At 43.5% G+C, this 22119-nt stretch overlaps 1 protein-coding gene across 6 annotated transcripts in view; it reads right to left on the bottom strand.

Annotated features, from left to right (window-relative positions):
• ipo4 (importin 4) overlaps window positions 1–22119 on the bottom strand; it is a 63009-nt gene that overhangs the window by 38869 nt on the left and 2021 nt on the right. For all 6 annotated transcript variants that reach the window (XM_061804842.1, XM_061804841.1, XM_061804843.1 and 3 more), the window contains exons 5-19: window positions 21989–22030; window positions 21310–21439; window positions 21067–21246; window positions 14346–14411; window positions 14171–14272; window positions 14008–14091; window positions 13762–13917; window positions 13608–13661; window positions 10098–10207; window positions 9910–10018; window positions 9667–9796; window positions 2304–2417; window positions 2011–2127; window positions 1806–1929; window positions 1607–1718 (exon numbers count right to left, since the gene is read on the bottom strand). In XM_061804842.1, coding sequence (XP_061660826.1) covers window positions 1607–1718; window positions 1806–1929; window positions 2011–2127; window positions 2304–2417; window positions 9667–9796; window positions 9910–10018; window positions 10098–10207; window positions 13608–13661; window positions 13762–13917; window positions 14008–14091; window positions 14171–14272; window positions 14346–14411; window positions 21067–21246; window positions 21310–21439; window positions 21989–22030 — 1630 coding nt within the window. The remainder of the gene's footprint in view (window positions 1–1606; window positions 1719–1805; window positions 1930–2010; window positions 2128–2303; window positions 2418–9666; window positions 9797–9909; window positions 10019–10097; window positions 10208–13607; window positions 13662–13761; window positions 13918–14007; window positions 14092–14170; window positions 14273–14345; window positions 14412–21066; window positions 21247–21309; window positions 21440–21988; window positions 22031–22119) is intronic.

Genomic DNA, 22119 nt, shown 5'->3' with positions numbered 1-22119 from the left:
TGCAAACCCAAAACTATCTGTCCCTACAGTTTCCTTTCCTGGATGCCAAATGCCACCTCTGCATCACCAGTTTCCTTCACGAACAAGTCCATTATAATATGCACTAATCACAACTCTGTCTGTCGGTGAACTATTTTGTTTTAGCTCCTTCCAGTATTTCATTTCACCTCTCAGTCACAATTTACCTGTCAGGAATAGCCACGTATCACATTATGCATAACACCCTCAATTTGAAGTGTCACCCTCATCCCTCCATCAGATACTCTTTCACCTTCCAAGACATTCTTGGCTCACTTCCTTTAAAATAATCCCCTACGCAATTTCTCTTCCCATCTACACCATGGTAAAATAATTCAAACCCTGTCCTTTAACTTCTAGCTTTACTGACTCTCCACCTGCTCTCTTGTACACACAATATACTAAATTTCTCCTGATCATGTCACCCAATTCCTGAGATTTTTCTGTCATTGTCCCAACATTCAAACTCCCTGTTTTTCTCCAGGCTTTGTGCTTTCCTCTTCTCTTTCTGCCAAAGTGCTCCGCACCTTTAAACTTCAAGGCTGAACTTCAAACAGCACCTTGCCAGTTACTGGTGACACTGGAGGACGTTGTTAACCTGGGATATGAATGATCATGTATGTAGATCTTTGGATGAACATTCATATTTGTCAAATTTTTAAGGCAGATCCCCTTTCTGGTGGAGCCCTCTCCATTTATGGGCTTTTGCATTGGGGAAAAGAAACTTTGGTGACAGACATGTCTGAAAGCAAACCACAATCGCTAGTTGAGCTTAGCTGTATCCCATGAATAAAGTTAAGAAAAAAAAGTCAGCAAGCAGTGCGTGTATTACAACAACAAAAAACAGCAGGGGTTTTTGTTTTTTTGGGGTGGGGGGGGTGCTTGCTTTTTTAAAAAACAAGCAGGGAGTGCAGTATGGCAGATGCCTGCTTCGCACATTTCAAATTCCGGCCCTGCCTGTGTCGAATTTGCATATTTTCCCTGCGCCTGCATGGGTTTTCTCGGGGTACTCCAGTTTCCTCACACTGGCCCAAAAAAAAACTTAAGTTTGTTTGAAGACTCTAAATTGCTCACCATTGTAAACATGTGTGCAAATAGTTGTTTGTTTATAAGTGCCCTGCAACTGGCTGGTGACCAGTTCAGGGTATATGCCGCCTCTGGCCCAAAGGTAGCTGGGATAGACTCCAGCACTCCAGCGACCCTAGTGAGAACAAGCGGTACAGAAAACAGATGGATAGCAAAGCTGTGCATGTGTGAAGTAGAGGTCCTAACTTGAATGGTACTCTGTGCAAACCCTCACTTGGATCATTATTGTTTGGGAAGATTATTTTCTCTACAAAATAAATTGTCAAGGTCTATTTAAATTTAAAATAATTTGCTACTGGTAAAGATATTTTTTCACAGTGCAATACAGCAACAATGCCCAGAAATATCTGGTCTTTTACATGTTTGAAAATAGGTTAAGCCCTTAAAGATACTGTTTTTGAATTGATTCACAACCTATTTATCTAGATATGAATCCAATTGGTCACGTACCAGAGATTCTCAAACCTAAGTGCAAAAACGTTTCTATTGGGTGGTTTCATACCGTGATGCCTTCATTGGATTTGAGGGCGAGTAGCATTACTGTTGTTATGGGAGTGAGGTGAGGAGTCAGGCAGTCTGGGCTGACTGTGGACAATGACGAGTACAGACTGTATCTGATGGTGAGAAGATTTGTTTTCCCGTCAAGGTTCATACATCAATGACAGTGACTGGCTATTAAAAGGGAAACAGGATAAACATACGTGCAGCGTCTCAGGTCAGGGTCATCTATGGAGTCAGTCAGTTTGAGGCCCAGAAGAACACACTCGGCAGCAAGAGGACTGAAGACCTCTTTGCCGATAGTACGAGCCAGCACAGAAAGAGTGTCTATAAAAGAAACCTGCAAGCTGACAAGTCTTGTAAACATTTGGGGGAATAGCCCTTGTTGAAAAATGTGAGTTCACTTGCCTAAAGACTGAATTTGCAGAGACCTCATTTCCTCTGTGGTGGTGGTGTTTAGGAAGCCCTTCAGGCTTTCAATGACTTGGGGGAAATAAGGAACCAGCAACTCTTTGGCAGCATTGGCTGATAGGAGATGTGATATTTTAGATGAGTAGTTGCACATTGGTGATAACACATTACAGGCCCAAAGAACAAAATGTTAAAATCTATCATCACAAGAAAATGTCTAAAATCAGCTCTCACAGATGTTTAGAGATGTGTCATTCGGTATGAGACCGCGCTACAAAAGCATTGCTCACCAATGGCTCCGATGGCAGACACAATGAGTGCTTTGATTTTTAGGCTGTCTGTGCTGTTCAGGGCAGACAACATGGTATCCATCAGGGTGGGAAGGTATGGCTCAATATCTGCTCCTATTTTAAAACAAAATATATTTCATTACTTCACTCATATTTTGCTTCAAAATGTTAGTGACGGCTACCCTGTATGATCGCTGAACCTGTTTTTAGCCTGTTTTGAACCATTTAATCATCTTGTGGTATTATGTAATACAATGTATTTTGTTACTATGATGGCAACACGGTGGAACAGCTGTAGAGCGTTGGTCTCACACTTCTGAGTTTGTTTGTTGTTCTTTGTTGCCAAGTCAAAGTTGCAAATGAGAATGTTTTACTTGCCTGAGTGGGATAAATGTTAAAAATATATTAAGACTAAATCGTACTGTCACCAAAGGTTACATTAAATATAAATTCATTGATTTGGTTACTTAAAAGTAAATTCATTGACCGTCACAAGCATGGGACATGGGGTTGGACACAAATGCAGGACTCCCGAGGCAGTGACTTGATGTTGAGGGTGGTTTTATTATAGGCAGAGGTCATACACTGGTAAGCATTCCAAAAAAGGCAATGGCACAAAAACATGTCACAAAAAGAAAGGTCCAAAAACATGAAAACGAGGGTTGGATAACTACTAGGTAACAACAAGGCTTAACTAAACTTGACTGTGGTGGCACAGGAAGGCTAGCCGTGACAACAAGACAAATACACAACCAGAAGCTCGTATAATCTCACAGACTAATGGAGTCTCAAACAATGAACTGCCAACTAGCAATACAACGCACAAGCCTTAAATACATGCCATAAATAGAGACAATGAGGCGCATTTGAGGAGCTGCTGCCAGAGGTGACGCACCCACAGGGAAGTGGGCTGGCCGTGCCCCTGACAGAAGCCACTCCCAAAAAAAAAAAAAACACCGACCGGGCCGGTGTGAAGAGGGCCCGGAGGAGGGCACAAACCTTAACCTCAGTCTGCTCAGTGGCCTGGCCAAAGCAAGGAGGTTGGCTAAGCAGTTCAGAAGGTCGGCTAGGAACCCGACCCCTGGATCCTGCAGCCATCGAAGCCTGGTAAGGGTGAATACGAGAGGGAAAGCGTGCACAGGGACTCGGGAAGGTGAACTAGGAAAACTTGGGTGGTATAGACTGAGTTGACACAGGCGGTTTTTGCTTGCCGTTGCTTGGGCAGGGTGAAGCGTGAGGCATAAAACTGAGCTCTACTTAGACGCCTCCATTGGCCACCACGCGGGGGTCCTGGATAAATGGCTAAACAGGTGACCCCAAAAAGGTCGGGGGAAGAGGACTTGGGCTTAGTTAGGCACACTGGCGCTAGAGATGGGGAGAGGTGAGAGAAATTGACTTGGACTAAAAATAGGGATATTTTTTTATATGTGAAACAGAATCAGGCAGGCAGTTATATATGTCAAGACCCTCCTCAAAAATCAGCAAAATAAATTAATAAAACACATGGTGATGAGCGGGTCAGTCGTGGAGGACAATCATAACACGTGGGGGCGCAGGTGACAAGGAAGGAGAGGACAAAAAGACAGCCCACTTAAAGAGGGGACATTTGGGAGACCGGCGGCGTGAACTGTTCTGGCCAGTGCTTTCTGTCACAAGCACTGGACATGGGGTTGGGCCCAAATGCATGACTTCGAGTCAGTGACGTGATGCCAAGGATTGTTTTATTTCAGGCAGAGGTCATATTCAGGTAAGCAGTACAAAAAAGGCAAAAGCAAAAAAACACCTAGCAAAAGGCAAGGTCCAAAATCATGAAAAGAGGCTGGATAACTACTAGGGAAAACCAGGGCACAGTAATGGTGGCTCTAACAATGGGTGAAATACACAACCAGAAGATTGTATAGTCACACAGACTAGTGGAGTCTCAAACAAAGACCTAGCAACTAGCAATACAACACACAAGGCTTACATGCCATAATTAAAAGACAATGTGGCGCAGGTGAGGAGCTGCTGCCGGAGGCAGCTATGCACAGGGCAGTGGCCTGGCCATGCCCGACATCGACAAAACGATATAATGACCAATTTGACGGTACAAGGCAGTTACATTACTATACACAAAGCCTTCATGAGCCAATAAAAATGACTTTTGTTGGGGGCGGGGGACAGCCACGCAAGTATTTACAATATGTCGATTGTGATAGACAGAACCTTTGATAGACTTGCTAATTTATTTTTCTTTGGCTCGGGTGACGGGGAGCTCAACGTGTGTTGTTGTGTGGAATCTGTTAGTGTGCAGTACTGCATGTGGAGGAAGTGATCACATGAGATGCGTGCCTTTGCGTGGCGGAGGCATAGTGGCGGTGACGGGAATAAGTGAAAAGAAATAAAGTCAAAGAGTGTCCTTGGTTAAGAACTAATTTGTAGTGCAGTGTTGCAAATAAAGCCCTTCCCCGCAACATATATGCTCCCGTTCTTTGATTGCTGCTCACCACTCACTCACCTGTGAATACTGTCCATGGAGGAATTATCTCCCCAATTTACACCATTGAGATATTCCATTCATCATCCAGCCATCCGTTTTCTGAGCTGTTATACTCACAAGGGTCACGGAAGCGCTGGCGCCAATGCCAACTTTCATCATGCAGAAGGTGGTGGTGGTGGGAGAATACACCCTGAACTGGTTGTCAACCACATGGAGACAGATAACAGTCGCACTCAAAATCACACCTAGGGGCACTTTAGAATCTGTAATGAATGCATGTTTTGGAGATGTGGGAGGAAACCGGACTGCCTGGAAAAAAATCCACACAGGCATGGGGAGAACATACAAACTCCACACAAGTAGGGCCTGGATTTGAACCCCGGTCCTCAGAACTGTGAGGCCAACACTCCACAGCTGCCCTACCATGCTGCCCCACCATGCCGTCCAATCGAGATCATATATAATGCTAAAAGGTGGTTGGATTTAGAGATTGGTGTGAAGTGCAGATTGCACAACCCTAGGGTGCCCCCTTTCTTGAACCAGGAGCTCCACAAAGGCCAAATCGCTCCACTCCATTTATTTTTATGGAGACTGTTGGAAACTTAAAAAGAAAAAAAAAAAAAAAAAAAAAAAAAAAAAAAAAATCACAACTCACTGATTTTTTGAAGCGATTTTCATATGCAGTTTGTTTGAGTACAAATTATGCACACATCGCTATAAAAAAAAAAAAAAAACCTCAAGTGTGCATAGATTAGACCAGGGGTGTCAAACTCATTTTTGTCGCGGGCCACGTTGTAGTTATGGTTTCCCTGAGAGGGACGTTATGACTGTGAAACTATGAAAATCTTTCGCCTCATTATATTTACACGTGAGATTTATGAACTAGTTTTGGAATTGGAAGTCAAGGTTAATGTGTTTTGAAGCATTGCTGATGCTTCGGTACCCAATAATTCTTGCAATATCTCAAAATGATTATTTATGATATGAAAATGTTTTGGACAATAATTACCATTTTATGATGATCGGCTGTAATGTCATAATTCGCCGACATTTACTGTGCATCGCCGTCGTGTGCAGTATATTTGTAACCCAATTTATTTTTATCCTTGTTTCGTCTTATGTCTTTTGACGTACAAATGTAAATATCTGAGATCCAATAGTTATTTTAAAACAGCAGTGTGGAACAGACATCTGAGACAGACAACAAAATGGGTAAATCAGACAAGATAATTTGGTTTTTCATGATTGCGCTACGTTCAATTACTGCAATAAAATCTTTGCATCTAGTCTACAACGACCATGGAGCTTTATCTACTCACCTCAAACTGCACTCATTACCATAGCGATAACACCGCGACATGTGTTTTGGGGAAAAAAAAAAAAAAAATGGGGCAAAACAGTGTGGTCACCGCTCCTCGGGAAATTGACTTTCATCTAAAGCTTGCTCGAGGTACAGTGAGTGCGGGAAGTATTCAGACAACCCTAAATTGTTCACGCTTTGTTATACTGCAACCATTTGCTTGAATAATTTAAGGTCATTGGTTTCCTCATGAATGTGCACACAGCATCCCCAACTGACATGAAAAAAATGGAATTATTTTGCAGATTAAAAAAAATTGCAAAATCACAGCAATAACTGTGCTGTGACACACACACACACACACACCACACACACACACACACACATCAGTGCCCTCCATAATTATTGGTACGCCCGGTTAAGATGTGTTAAAAGCCTTCAAATAAATTCAGTATTTATTGCAGAAGAATACTGTCACACTGAACATTTTAGGAAAATGTAACCTTCAACTCAAAGTAATTGTAAGAAAATAAAAAAATTCCTGACTAAAAAATAATTATTTTTCATTAAATCAACTGTTCCACAATTATTGGCACCCTTAACAATTCCCAGGAAATATAATTGAAGCATTTCTGTCATTTCTACAGTAGTTTACAAAGTTTACCAGAGTATGTAGGAACATATAATTAGTAATTCATCTCTTCCTGTTTCCCTGGGGTATAAATATGACATGACACAGAGGCCATTTCTCTTATTCACTCTTAAACATGGGAAAGACAAAGGAACACAGCATACAAGTGAAGCAGATGTGCGTCGACCTTCACAGGTCAGGCAGAGGCTACAAGAGGATTGCCACTCAACTGTAGCTGCCCATATCCACTGTGAGAGGAAAAATTAAGAAATTAAGCAGTGAGGAGGATGGTAAGAGAAATCAAAAGATCTCCAAAGCTCACTTTCAGAATTACAACAAATGGTAACATCCTGGGGTCACAAAGTCTCCAAATCAACCATCAGGCGCTGTCTACACGTCAACAAGCTGTTTGGGAGGCATGCACGTAGAAAACCTTTCCTCACTCACAATCATAAATGCAAATGTCTGAGTTCATCAAGCGGTATTGGGGCTTCAACTGGGACCGTGTGCTTTGGTCAGATGGGACCAAGATAGAGCTTTTTGGCAACAAACACTCTTAAGTGGTTTTGGCGTGCCACGAAAGATGCGCATGCTGAAAAGCACCTCAGACCCACTGTGAAGTATGGGGGTGGGTCAGTGATGCTGTGGGGCTGTTTCTCTTCCAAAGGCCCTGGGAACCTTGTTAGGGTGCATGGCATCATGAATGCTTTGAAATGCTCTCATTGGTTAGCAACCGTACGTTATTTAAATGAATTTAGAGACTTATTATACTGTAAAAGTGTTGCTCTTACATAAAATGCATGAACACACTTTACAGTTTTAAAATATTGTTTGGCCTTTTGGAATTATTTTTAAAGTATTTATTTATGGCTCTCAGCCTAAAAGGTTCCCGACCCCTCCATGTTATGTTTCTTTCTTCATGAAGCAGTCTATTTAAGCGCTCCAGTTCCTGCCACAGAAAAATATCCCCACGACATGCTGCTGCCCCCTCCATGCTTCACTGTTGGTATGGGGTCCTTCAGGTCTATAAGCGTTCCCCTTTTTCCTCCACATATGACGATCATTTTGGCCAAACAGCTCCACATTAGTTTTATCAAACAACAGGACATGTCTCCAAAAGTAAGATCTTTTGTCTTTGTGTCTTTTTGCAAACTGTAATCTAGCTTTTTAAGTATCTTTAGGAGTAATGGCTTCATTCTCATTGAGTGACCATTCAGCGCATTTCGGGGTAGGACTCATTTCACTGTGGATAATGAAACCTTACCAGCAAAATCCAGCATCTTCACAAGGTCTTTAACATTTGTTCTAGGGTTGATTTGCACATTTCAGACAAAAACACGCTCATTGCTAAGACACAGAGCCCGTCTCATTCCTGAGCAGTGTGATGGCTGGACATTTCTCATCATGTTTGTACTTGCAGATAATTGTTTCAACAGATGAACGCGGCACCTTCAAGCATCTGGAAATTGCACTCTAGGATGAGCCAGACTTGTGCTCCACATGTCTTCCTCTGATTGTCCTGAGTACCGGTGACCATCTCCCACCACCCCTCCACCCATTTATTCTTAAAATACAGGCAGCATAATCCACTTCTGTTGTCATCCACACGGCAACTAGTGGCTTCTGTCACATTTGAGTTGAGAAGATAAAGCCCAATGATCATAAAAAAATGGGATGCGGTGATATCAGACGTCACCCTTCATGAGTTGATTGGCTAATTCTCCAGTAGCTTCTCCATTTCTTTATCTGTGGCCTTCCTCCCTTCGCTTTGTCATGCTAGTCACTCCTTTGGAAACACTCGTGGCCTTTTACTACATTTTTAATCGAAATAGTCGACTTAGCCATACAATATTATTTACCATGATCCATAACAAACACACCCCATTTTTGTACTTCGCTATTATCTCCTTCCACTGTGGTTTACTCAACTTTTCTTTTTTCTTGGGTGCTGGTAGCACTGCTGTCTTTTATCTGTGCCCATGGCAAAAAAAGTACTGGTATAAATGTTAAAAATATTGAGAAGGAATCGTGAAATGTATGTGCTCACACTATGACTGCCTGCTTGGCTGGAAGTAGGCAGTGCCTTGTCTCAGAACCACCCCATGTGCGTTCAGCATTGCATTGCTTGACACAACGGCGCAAATCAACGTTTGTTCAGCTTTGGTAGGGTGTTTGGACTCCGAGAATTGGGTTGAACACCAAGACAAATAAGAAAAAAAACGGGAACACAAATTATTTCACTGCATTCTGAGGGTAAGAGTGGAAATTCAAAGCGTTGTTCGAGTGTGCTGTTTGGTTGACAGCGCCACACTTAGGAGTGCTGGCATGCACTCCCACTGCTCTGACTGAGCAGAGCGCGTAGGCAGAGCATCAGTCAGGATGTGAATGTTTACAGGCATAACTGAGATTCAATATGGCATTGCCAATGGCCAACGGGCTCATTTGTAAATTAATAGAAAATGGAGGATGCTCCGACTCTCTTACCACTGCACCCTCAGAGGGAAGTTGGGAGTGTTAGATTGAATTCCTGAATGGATCCTGTCATGACCATTAATTTCAATGGGGAATGGATGATTTGTGATCAGTGTTTTGAGTTTGAGCATAGCCACTTTATCAATAAAACTTGTATGTCAATGCACCACTTTGTCTTACTGGAGGCTCACTTTTTCCACCCAGCACTCCGTGCTCTCAACTATTGCAAGTAGAAGCTACCATTCATGTGATATCAAATTATGATTCGATCTTGAAAAAGGCATCTTGCACAAACTGTTCCCAGAAAGTTGGGAAGCACAGAAGATGAAAAATTGAGATTTCTGTTGAGAAAAGGTCTCACATTCTCAGTAAGAAGGGTTCCGTCCCTTTTTTTTTTTTTGCTATAAAGTAGTACAGATACGTGGAAAGTGTGCAGTTTCTGCGGCGTATCTAAGGTACACACCACTATTCCATGGCTTACCCAAGTTCTCCATGAAATTCTCCAGCGCATAGAAAGCCTTCGTGACATGCCCCACTTTGGCCTGGTTTAAAGATGAAAGGTAGCCAAGCAGCAATGGCATCAACTGCTCACAGTGTTTACTCACTTCAGGCTGTGAAAGGGAGGGATACAAATGCAAATGTAAATATTTTGACAAGACATATACAAGGAGGACTTTTTAGAATTGGAAAAAAAAATACGCTTATGTAGAAGGTGAAGGGTCACCTGTAAATGTTCAGAGAACTGCCCAAGTGCAAAGAGGGCAGCACTGCGCACCACCTGATTACCATCTGAAAGGCTTTGGCAGACCGTCTGCAGCACTGATGACAGCATCCTGCAAAGGTATTGGAGACAAAACATGTTGCACTCTTTTTCAGCAGCCTTGACATTTCATCTAAACAATCTAGACATACTTGGTACATATATGATCTGCACATCCTTCAGCCAGCACAGCAAGACACATGAGACCCCCCTTCCTCTCATAGGGGTTATCACTGGCCAGGCAGGCCTGAGTCAGTGGCATCTATGGTACAAAATCAAAATAGGTTTAAAATGAAAAAAATAGTTAAGCATTCTATCAACTAGGGATGGATAATATTTATTTTTTTTTCTTTATTTCCCATGATACCATTTTTCCAAATTAGTGATGCGGCTGAAATTGTATTTTTTTTTGGGGGGGTGGGTACAGGTTATCAGTTTACACAACAAACTCAAGTTCACATAAAATGGTTAAAGCATGTTTGTTCCCTATAATCTTCGTTTTTCGGCATGCACATATACCACCAATGTATAAGATTTTTCTTTCAGCGTGCGCAGAATAATCTATATCAAGAAGAATCTACCGCAATTGTGCATAGAAGAATCTACCGCAATTGTGTGTAGAAGACCAAGCTACCTCTACTGCGTGTAGACTACGGCTCTTGTTCTTGGCTTCAAAGCAAGACGCAGCACGACACGCAGAAACAAAAAAAATACATGTACTTTTTGATTCAAAATCAGAAAAAATGCCCGCATGTGTAGGTCTTCCTTTTCAGAGGCCTGTCAGTGGATTTTAAATGCGTGGTGTAGCTGAAAGAATGTACTATCACCAACTGATTAAAAGATTGTGTCACGACCCATCGGAACGGAGGTAGGACCCAAATGCAGGAGTCGGGAGGCGCAGGTGTAATTCGGGAAAAACGTTTGTTCCACGGTTGGGGATTGGGCAGGCAGTCAGGTGCAGCAACAATAGTGAGGACGTTGGGCGTAGAGAGCAGGTCAGCGGGCAGGCAGGAGTCGGTACATGGGAGATCGATCAAGGAAGGCAGAAATGTCAAAGGAATCAGGTTTACGGGGTCAGACGGAGAACAGGCGGAGGTCGGTACAGACAGGAATACGATCAGAGATACAGGGGTGCTGGAACGGGGCATGAACCTCAACGATCTGGCGCCAGACCAGTCGTCCCCCTGGACCTACATACACCGGGGCCAATCAGGCCACATGAGGCGCAGGTGTGTGCCTCCCAATTAGCGCGACCGCGCGGGCACCCGCACAGCCCGGGCTGGAGCGGCGGTATCCTGACAGGTTGGACTGCTACATGAGGGGAACAGCACAATTTTACTGGTAACTCGAGATGAAAATGACATTAAGAGTGACAGAGAATCAATTGGTGTTTCTGAAGGTCTTTATCTCCGATACTCAAGACGAGGACTTTGATATCTCAGGTGAACAGGAAGAGGACGAATAAAAAGCTGTTAAGTCTGAGACGACGTACTGCTGTGTTAGTCAGTGTTTGGAAATTACGCATGTAAAACATTTACAAACTCTCTGTGAATATCTAATTTCACAGCACTAGGTCTGGCATATATCCGCGGCATCATGGTCAGGTGCGGCCCATGTATGAGTGGAAAGAAAAATCCTATATAGACTTGGGCCATCTTATTATCGCGTTATACGTTAAGTGCTTATTTTGCGCCACACTGGAAAAATTTGTCTCCGTGTCCCCCAGGGACCCCTGTGAGTGGTCCTTGGCACGTATGGCATACCAAATACTGGAATACGGGGTGTTGGGTCCCCTTAAGACTAGTGTCAAACACTTTGGTCCATTGCCGGAAGTATGTACAGTAAGGGTTGGAGTCCATAAAGGCTGTACTTTCATCACCAATTATGCTCCTAAGTTTTATGGTCATAATTTCTGGGCACAGTGCAAGTCCAGTTTTGTGGCATTTATATTATGTCTCTGCTATTTGATAAATATTGACTGTAACTCTAGCTTTACTACTGTGTTTGCATAGGTTAGTGATGGTCAACAGCATGATCCGACAAATTCAGGTTACATTTCAGCTGTAGGAATATACAGTGAGTAAAATAAGCATTTGAGCACCCTGCTATATTGCAAGTTCTCCCACTTAGAAATCATGGCGGGTTCTGAAATTTTCACCATTGGTCAATGTCCACTGTGAGAGATAATCTAAAAAGAAAAATCCAGAAATCCCAATGTCTGATTTTTTAACCATTTATTTATGTGATACAGCTGCAAATAAGTATTTGAACACCTGTCTATCAGCTAGAATTGTGACCCTCAAAGACCTGAGTCCGCCTTTTAAAAGTCCACCTCCACTCCATGTATTATCCTGAATCAGATGCACCTGTGAGGTCGTTAGCCGCATAAAGACACCTGTCCACCCCATACAATCAGTAAGACTCAAACTTGTAACATGGCCAAGACCAAAGAGCTGTCCAAAGACACCAGAGACAAAATTGTACAACTCCACACGGCTGGAAAGGGCTAGGGAGAAATTACCAAGCAGCTTGGTGAAAAAAGGTCCACTGTTGGAGATATCATTAGAAAACGGAAGAAGCTAAACATGACTGTCAATCTCAATCAGAGTGGAGCCCCATGCAAGATATTACCTCGTGGGGTCTTAATGATCTTTAGAAAAGTGAGGAATCAGCCCTGAACTACACGACACGACTTGATCAATGACCTGAAAAGAGCTGGGACCACCGTTTCCTAGGTGACTGTTGGTAATACATGAAGACGTCATGGTTTGAAATCATGCATGGCACGGACGTTTCCCCTGCTTAAACCAGCACATGTCAAAGACCATCTTTAGTTTGCCACTGACCATTTGGATAATACAGAGGAGTCATGGGAGAAGATTTTTTGGTCAGAGGAGTAATGGGATAAGATTTTGTGGTCAGATGAGACCAAAATGGAACTTTTTGGTCATAATTCCACTAACCGTGTTTGAAAGAAGGCAAATGATGAGTTCCATCCCAAGAATCAGCATCATGCTATGGGGCAGTTTTTCTACACATTCGGACAGGACAAATGTACTGTATTAAGGAGCGAATGACCGCGGCCATGTATTGGGAGATTTCGGGGAACAACTTCTTTCCCTCAGTCAGAGAATTGAAGATTGGTCGTGGCCGGGTCTTTCAACATGACAATGACCCGAAGCACACAGCCAGGAAAACCAAGGAGTGGCTCCGTAATAGGAATATCAAGGTTCTGGCGTGGCCAAGCCAGTCTCCAGACCTAAACCCATTGGAAAATCTTTGGAGGGAGCTGAAACTCTGTGTTTCTCAGTGACAGCCCAGATACCGGGTGGAGGAGTTGGCCAAAATCCCTCCTGCAGTGCGTGCAAACCTGGTGAACAAAAACAGGAAAAGTTTGACATCTATAAATGCAAACAAAGGCTACTGTACCAAATATTAACGTTGGTTTTCTCAGGTGTTCAAATACTTATTTGCAGCTGTATCAGAAATCGTTAAAAAAATCATAAATTGTGATTTTGGGATTTTTCTTTTTAGGTTATCTTGCCCACAGTGAACATGGACCTGGAGGAGGACTTGCAATATAGCAGGGTGTTCAAATATTTATTTTCTTCACTGTGGCTCTGTTGAAATTGGAAGAAAGAAAAAAAATCACAATCACTTACCAGTTGATTGAAGAGTTTCTCCGGAGGCATATGGAGTGCCATGGTGTCAATGATCTGTATATTATAATATAAGTAAGTATAATCCTTCATCAGGCGTTTTCTAGAATAAACAGACTCCAAAATACACAAAATTTTAGCAGAAAGACTCTCAAACCTGAGCAGCACAATGTTGAGGATTGTCGTTGTCTGTCTCATCTCCATCATCGTCCTCATCATCATCCTGGTTGTACTCACCGGGCACAGGCGCTGCAGTCAAAACAGGGAAGATGCCCTGCAGAATGGGGAGTAGCAGCTTCTGCTTCAGCACAACCTACAGCATAAAAAAGAACAATGCAAGGTAAAAATACTAGTTGACTTATGTTTCCTATCATATGTTTTTCTGATATGATGTACAACCTACCTTGCTCTTTAACTTGATGAGAAATGCAATGCAAGAGAGAGCTTTGACACGCAGTGAGTCAGTCAGCGAGGTGTCAGTGCCCACCTAGAAACAACACTGAATGTCAGAACATTTTAAAAGGCCTCGACAAATTCATACAATTTAAGATGACAAATGTCCCCACCTCCAAGAAGGCGTGAACCATGTCTGCAATATGAGGCAATACGATGGCAACCTCACTCTCCATTAGCTCATTGAACACCTCCATTGCCTCAGTGGCTTGAGTCTTGAGTAAAGAAAGACACGTTAAAAATAGTCATTGAAAAAAAAAAAAAAAAGTCTCACATGAATACATTTACCTGATTAGCTTTAATGAGGTGTTTCAGAGCGACAATCAGATTTGGGATGATTGAGCGCATCTGGTTCTACAAGGGAGCAAATAAGTATGTTTAGTGAACATCCATCCATTAATCTTCTAACGCTTTTCCATGGATGGCTCACAGGAGCAGACTTTAGCAGGGACGCCCAGACTTTCTTCTCCCCAACCACTTCAGACAGCTTTTCCAGGGGGCTCCTGAGGCATTCCGAGGACAGCCGAGAGACAGTCTCTCCAGCGTGTCCTGGGTCGTCCCCTGGATCTCCTTCTGATAAAGACGTGCCCGAAATGAATAAGGTGAGCTAGTGAGCTTGAAGCTGAGCTTCTGACCCGATCTCTAAGGGAGAGCCCGGACACGCTGGAGAAGGATCTCATTTCGGCCACTTGTATCTCGGATCTGATTCTTTCATGACCCAGAGCTCGTAACGCTGATCGACCAGTAAATAGAGCGCTTCACTTTTCGACCTACCTCCTTTCCCACAACGGTCCAGTACAAAGGGCGCATCACCGCAGACGCAGCACCGATCCACGTCAATCTCGCATTCTATTCTTCCCTCACACATGAACAAGACCCCAAGATACATGAACTCCTCCTCCATTTGGAACAGGATCTCATCCCTGACCTAGAGAGGGCACAGCACCCTTTTCCAACTGAGGACCGCGAGTTACTGCAGGTTTTAAATAGACACTTCCACACCAAGCACCCGTGAAGCCGCACCACAAGCTGTACCACCTTTCACTCCAACTTCTAACATCTATGAAAGCAACGTGAGATCTTCAAACCACAAAAGATCAACAAAGTACCGGACCTTGACCTTGTGTCCCCATCCTGCTTCAAAGTCTGCGTAGACCAACTTGCTCCTGTCTTCACATAGATCTTCAACAGGTCTCTACAACTCTGTGACGTACCAACCTGCTTCAAAGGCTCTACCATTATACCGGTCCCCAAAAAAGAAGCAGTCTCAGGTCTTAAAGGTCAAGTGTCATGAAAGGGATCATTTTTAGTATGTTATCAATGAAAAAAACGTCAGCCAATATGGGCCCATGTGTTTTTTTCCCCACCACAAAACATGATTTTGACGTATACAGTTTTTTTATAACTCCCGCCAAGAAAATCCTCTAGAGGGATTTGTTTTTTAGAAGAAGCAGGAAGTAACGTAAAGGACAGCGGCGCCCCCAAGTGGACTTCTTTCCATTAGTTTTACCTCCAGGAAGGTAACTCGTTGCTCCTTTGTGTTAGCCAAAATGCCAGCACATTGCATTGCTGGACATTGCTTGAACACTCGGGACAATGGAATTACTCTTCATAAGTTTGAAAGGGGTTCGTTATGAAAAATGGATTGCACGGGTGCAGACGACGAGAGCTTTGTGGGTTCAAAATCACAGGTGTGTATTCAGCTACTAAAAAAAAAAAAATAATAGTTTGGGGCGGACCATGTAATCGGTCTTTCATAACGTAACAAAAGATCTGCGTATGAAATATGTCGATGTGCGCGTCGGATGGCGTCGGGCTGCTGCACGTACGGCGACGAATCTGAAGAACCAAGCCAACAATGTCTCATGCGCGCAGTAATGTGCCCCCGGCTCGATAGTGTTCATCGCGTACTGGGGTGGTTGTGAACAACCCTCTAAAAGCAGCACGCGGTGGCTGTGAACAACCTTTTAAAAGCAGCACGCCTCGGCTCCATTATATGCCACCACGGCGCCGAAAATCAGCCACACGGGCGTTCGGCGATGGCTCATCTCCGCCGTGGAAGTGGATCGGACGGGGATGCGGTTTGGCCGTGATCGCTTATAATCTGAATATGGCTCGAAACAATAGCGTAATATTGCCCTGAGGGCTCGAAACAAAAGTGTAATATTGACCCGGTAATTTCACTCAGTTGTGTGGTGTTGTCCTTTTCGCAAAGAGCTTCCGTGTCAGAAGGGACATGTTCGTCTCCCATAGTGAGGGTGCACCGCGTGTTTTCATTGGCGAATGTCCGGGTGACGTCACTTACAGAGGATGCAGCCAATATGGTGACGACTTGGATATCGTAAAATGACACTTCTGCAACTTTGTGCATGGATGACACGTTCTCCGCTCACATTTATTTTTTTGTATGGACATTGAAGTGAATAATGTTATATGTAATTTTCATTACAATAGCTATTTTAAAATGTTTCTAGGGATGACACTTGGGCTTTAATGACTACAGGCCTGTTGCCTTGACATCTGTGGTCATGATGTTCTTTGAATGCCTTGTGCTGGACCACCTCAAGAGCGTCACAGGTCCTCAGCTGGACCAACTGCAGTTTGCCTATTAAGCGAACAGGTCTGCGGATTACGCCTTCAACATGGGTCTACACTTCATCCTTGAACATCTGGACAGCGAGGGTACCTATGCGAGGATGCTGTTTGTGGACTTCAGCTCTGTTTAACAATCATCCCTGAACTACTCTCCTCCAAACCTCCAGCTCACCGTCTCGCCTGCCATCTCCCGGTGGATCTCCAACTACCTGATGGGCAGGACACAGCAGGTGAGGCTAGGGGACACTCCCTCATCCACATGCACTATCGGCACCGGGGCACCCCAAGGTTGTGTCCTCTCCCCTCTGCTCTTCTCGCTCTGCATGAACGACTGCACCTCGTGGTATCCAACAGTCAAATTCCTGAAGTTCGCAGATGACACCACGGTCATCAGCCTCATCAAAGACGGCGACGAGTCTGCGTATCGAGAGGAAGGGGTGAGACTGGAGCTTTGGTGGGGTCAACACAACTTGGTGTTGAAAACACTAAAGACTGTAGAGATGATTCCGGACTTCGGGAGGCATCCCTCACCACAGCTGCCCCTGACACTGTCCAACTGTCTTGTGTCAACCGTTGAGACCTTAAAGTTCTTGGGAAATACAGTCTCAAGAGGACCTTGTGAGAGACTAACATCAACTCCATCCTCAAAAAAGCCCAGCAAAAGATGTACTTCTTCCGGGTTCTGAGGAAGAGATGCTGAGACAGTTCTACACAGCAGTCATCCAATCAGTACTGTGTAACTCCATCACAGTCTGGTTTGGGGCTACCACAAAAGAGGACAAACGCCGACTGCAACGGACAAATAAAACCGCTGAACGGTTTGGTTTGTCGGCACCACGCTACCCACTATTGAGGACTTCCACGCAACGCCAACTAGGTCCAAAGCAGGCAGGATCCTTTCAGATCCTCCACATCCTGGCCATCAACTTCCAGTTCCTTCAGTCAGGAAAGTGCAACAGATCAATGAAAATAAAAACTAACAGGCATTTGAACAGTTTTTTTCCCCTCTGGCAAATAAGTCTAAATTCCTTATCAGTGAACCTACTGTTTTCTGCCTTGTGCCATGTTAGGACACTCATTCACATCCTGCTGGTTCAATCAGTATTAGTAATATATTTTGAAGACTATCACGCGATTCGTCACTTTAAACTTCTCCCTTTGCACAATTGTCATTGCACTGGTCTATAACGGGAACCGTGAATGGGTAAAGGGACTCTGTACAAGTTTAACACAATGTGGGACGTTAACGCACTTACCTATTCTAAATTAAGAAGATTTTACATCTTGCACGACTCATTTAAGGAATAGTTCCTATAAGCACAAATGTCTTGTTCTCTGTTTTTGTTGCTTTGTTGTTCTTTGTTCTGAATATCGTACTGGGCAGCACCGACTGCCAGAGAAAAATTCCTTGTGTGTTTTTACATACTTGGCCAATAAAGCTGATTCTGATCTCAGATTTGGATGTGCTGATTCTCATCCTAGCCACTTCACACTCTGCTACAAATTGCTCCAGTGAGAGTTGGGACATCACTGCTTGGATCACTGCTACAGAACCACACCATCTGCAAAAAGCTGGAATGCAATACTGAGGTCACCTAACTGGACCCACTCGAGACCTCGGCTACGCCTTGAAATTCAGTTCATAAAAGTTATGAACAGAATCTGTGATTAAAGGCAGCCTTGGCGGAATCCAATTTACAGCTGTCAATCTGAACCAAACTCAGGCACCGACAACCTGACATCCACAACTCCAGTGGGCCACTCAGACTCGATGCTCTACCACCCTCGGCAGGATCCTCGAGGATGCATGGGAGTTCACCCAACAAGTCTACATGTGTTTTCTGGACTTGGAGAAGGCGTTCGACCGTGTCCCTCGGGAAGTCCTGTGGGGGGTTCTTCAGGAGTATGGAGTACCGAACTCCCTGATATGAGCTATTTGGGCCCTGTATAACCGTTGTCAGAGTTTGGTCCACATTACCAGCAAGAAGTTAGACTCATTTCTGGTGAGAGTTGGACCCCGCCAAGGCTGCTTTGTCACCAATTTTGTTCATAACTTTAATGGACAGAATCTCTAGGCGTAGCCGAGGCATTGCGTGTGTCCGGTTTGGTGGACTCAGCATTGCATCTCTGCTCTTTGCAGATGATGTGGTTCTGTTGGCTTCATCAAGCTGTGATCGCCAGTTCTCACTGGAGCGGTTCACAGCAAAGTGTGAAGTGGGTGGAATGCGAATCCGCACCTCCAAATCTGAGACCATGGTCCTCAGTCGGAAAAGGGTGGCGTGCCCTCTTTGGGTCAGGGGTGAGATCCTGCCCCAGGTGGAAGAGTTCAAGAATCTTGGGGTCTTGTTCACGAGTGAGGGAAGAATGGAGCTCAAGATTGACAGACAGAACGGTGCAGCATCTATAGTGATGCAGATTGAAGTAAGAATAATTTTATTGTGTTGTTTTTCCATAATTAAAAGATGTTTCGCAATAGCTTCGTATATGTTTCGCAATAGCTTCGTATGTTTCGCAATAGCTTTGTATAACCTAAAAGACGATCGCAATAGCTTTGAATAACCACCAATGTCATAAAAGGATGTTTGGATAACCAGCAATGTCATAAAAAGATGATTTTGTGTTATATGATGTCGTGCAACGCCATCTGTTGGTAACAAAGAATAGTGTGGCGTCAGGCGGGATGAATTGGCCACTCACCCCTCCTTCCACACACGCTTAGAGTATAAAAGGAGAACTTTGGATACTCTCGGTAGAGTCTGCTGCGGGTTGCGTACGGATGCCCAGCCGGTATTGAAGCTGCTCTACCTGGAGTGTTGGCTCTCCCTCCTATTGGCGCACGGTAAGAGCTGGATATTCTTCTAAGAGCTGGTTGGATATTACTTAGCTTCATACCACGTGATTTGTGCTTGTGCTTGTGTTACCATTTCTGTGTGGGACCAATAAAGTGCCAATTGTTGGTAGCCAGAAGTGTGTCTTGTCTTCATTTCTGAGTGCCTATCTCCGACGAACCTATTAAAATTTGATACCGAACTCCTGAGCGAGGTATCAGAAATGTTTTAAAACACAGATTTTGTAACGGTCCGTTTGTGGTAAAGAGGGAGCTAAGTCGAAAGGCAAAGCTCTCAATTTAATAGTCGATCTACGTTCCTACCCTCACCTATGGGCACGAGCTCTGGGTTGTGACCAAAAGAACAAGATCCCAGATACAACCAGCCGAAAAGAGTTTCCTCAGCAGGGTGTCTGGGCTCTCCCTTAGAGATAAGTTGAGAAGCTCGGTCATCCGGGACGGGCTCAGTGTCGAGCCACTGCTCCTCCGCATTGAGAGGAGACAGATGAGGTGGCTGGTGCACTCCCGGACACCTCTCTGGTGTTCCAGGCATCTCCCACTGGAAAGAGACCCCAGGGACGACCCAGGACACGCTGGAGAGACTATGTTTCTCGGGTGGCTTGGGAACGCCTCTGAATCCCTCTGGAAGAGCTGGAAGAAGTGGCTGGGGAAAGGGAAGTCTGTGTATCCCTGCTGAAGCCACTTCCCCCGCGACTCAACCCGGAAAAGCGGTAGAAAATGGATGGATACATATACACGCGCACACTGGTAAATGACAATGAGCCTATGTGGCAATATCCTTTCCACAAAGATGCAATTTTTTATGTAGTGCTTGAGCAATCGATGTTCACGGGCATTCTTAGTTGGTTTTTACACTTGCTGGTTATGTGCTTAGATTTCTCCAGATACTCAATGTTTTGATATTATGGACCACAGATATAAAAAGCCATAATTCCTTGCAATTCTACATTGAAAAATGTTCTTAAACTGTTTTGTATTGACTACTTGCTTGGCAGTTGATCACAAAGTGATGAACCACGCCTCATCCTTGCTTGTGAACAACTGATCCTTTCGATCCATGCTCCTTTTATATGTAATCATGAAAACCAGGTATTTCCAATTAACCTGTTCATCTGTAGAATTTTGCAAACATTTTTTTTTTGCCTTTCTCAACTTTCTCAATGTTTGCAGGCATCAAAGTCACAATTAGAGAATATTTACAAATGTAAAATCATATTCAGCATTTTGAGCATTTAATATCTTGATTATGTAGTGGATTCAGTTGAATACAGGTAGAAAAAATCTTGAAAATCATTTTCTGCTTCCGTTTATGTTTTACATAAGGTCCCAACTTCATTGGAAATTGGGTTTGCACACTGAATAATGGCTTTGAGTTCAATTAAAATAGCTCAATTTCACACAGGGTTCATTGAGCCTTTTCTAGTAGGTATATACTTTTTTGACTTTTCATGGGAAGTGAAATTTCTCATGTAAAATATGTGCCACAATATATATTAGCAAAACTAATATAGACATCTGAAACTGAATTGCACGTAGTAAAGGAAAAAAAACTAACATTGATCTCACCATGTGTTGGGTGCCAGTGTACGCAGTCATGGCTGTGAGGCTGAGGATGCAGTAGTACAAGGCCGTTGGGTTGTTGTGGTCCTGCAGCACCGTACTAAAGAGCTGCAGAAGCTGGCAGTAGTGAGGCTGGAAAGGCTCTGGGTTGGACTCAATCACCTTGTTCAAAAGCAGCAGTCCAACCTTCATGAGGAAGGTGGGAATGGTTATTGGTCCTTTGAGGTGTTGTAATCTTCAGTGTCAAACCTGTCTATCATGTGGGTTGATGCTCTTGGTGGATTGATTCAGGAGCTGCAGCAGGGCAGGCCAGTTATCAGGGGTCTCATACTTGACCATCATAGCACACAACTGGGAGAGAGAGTGCTGCACTTGGTGTCTGCAATGCAAAGAAAAACTCATTCAAAGTATGTGTCAGAATTGCCCCAAGTGACGACGACGACGACACAATGAAATTTACCCCACCGACCCAGCCAGCTTTTATGTTTTACACACATAAGGTGAACCCATAAATTCGACAATTCCATAGTTTACACACATTACATTATTTCAAATTTCAAACAACATGAGTAAAACAACAAAACAGTAAATGTTAAGTTTAGGTTTTATGTTAGTTTAATGATTAATTTTCTATCAGGGCAGAATACATGCTGCTTAAAATTTTGAAAATGATGCATGAAATTATAAAATTTTCAGCAATTGCCACGCCTTAATGGGAACTCTGTTTTTGCTCAGCAACCACAATAATAAAGATTCAGTAATACAATGTTATTCAATAATGAGTATGACATTGTAAATGACAGAAAAAAATGTTGAGTTGTATATATTTATTGTATGTTGTAGAACATTTATATTTGGTTCGTTTCCAAAACAATTTGAGGGACACTGAGCATTAGACTTTGTCATATATAAAAAAAAAGTTGCTTACTCTGTTTCCTGCATGAAGGCCTGCAACACCACCACTTTGAGGCTGTGTGAACAGAGGTAAAACGTGACTTTTTTTTAAACCCAACTCTTATGATGGGAAAAGTGAAGCGCACCTTCAAAGCTCTTGAGTAA

Source organism: Syngnathoides biaculeatus, chromosome 19 (genome assembly GCF_019802595.1).
Source record: "Syngnathoides biaculeatus isolate LvHL_M chromosome 19, ASM1980259v1, whole genome shotgun sequence".
Taxonomy (NCBI): Eukaryota; Metazoa; Chordata; class Actinopteri; order Syngnathiformes; family Syngnathidae; genus Syngnathoides; species Syngnathoides biaculeatus.
The sequence above is the reverse complement of the archived record's forward strand: the minus strand, read 5'-3'. Positions and strand labels throughout refer to the sequence as shown.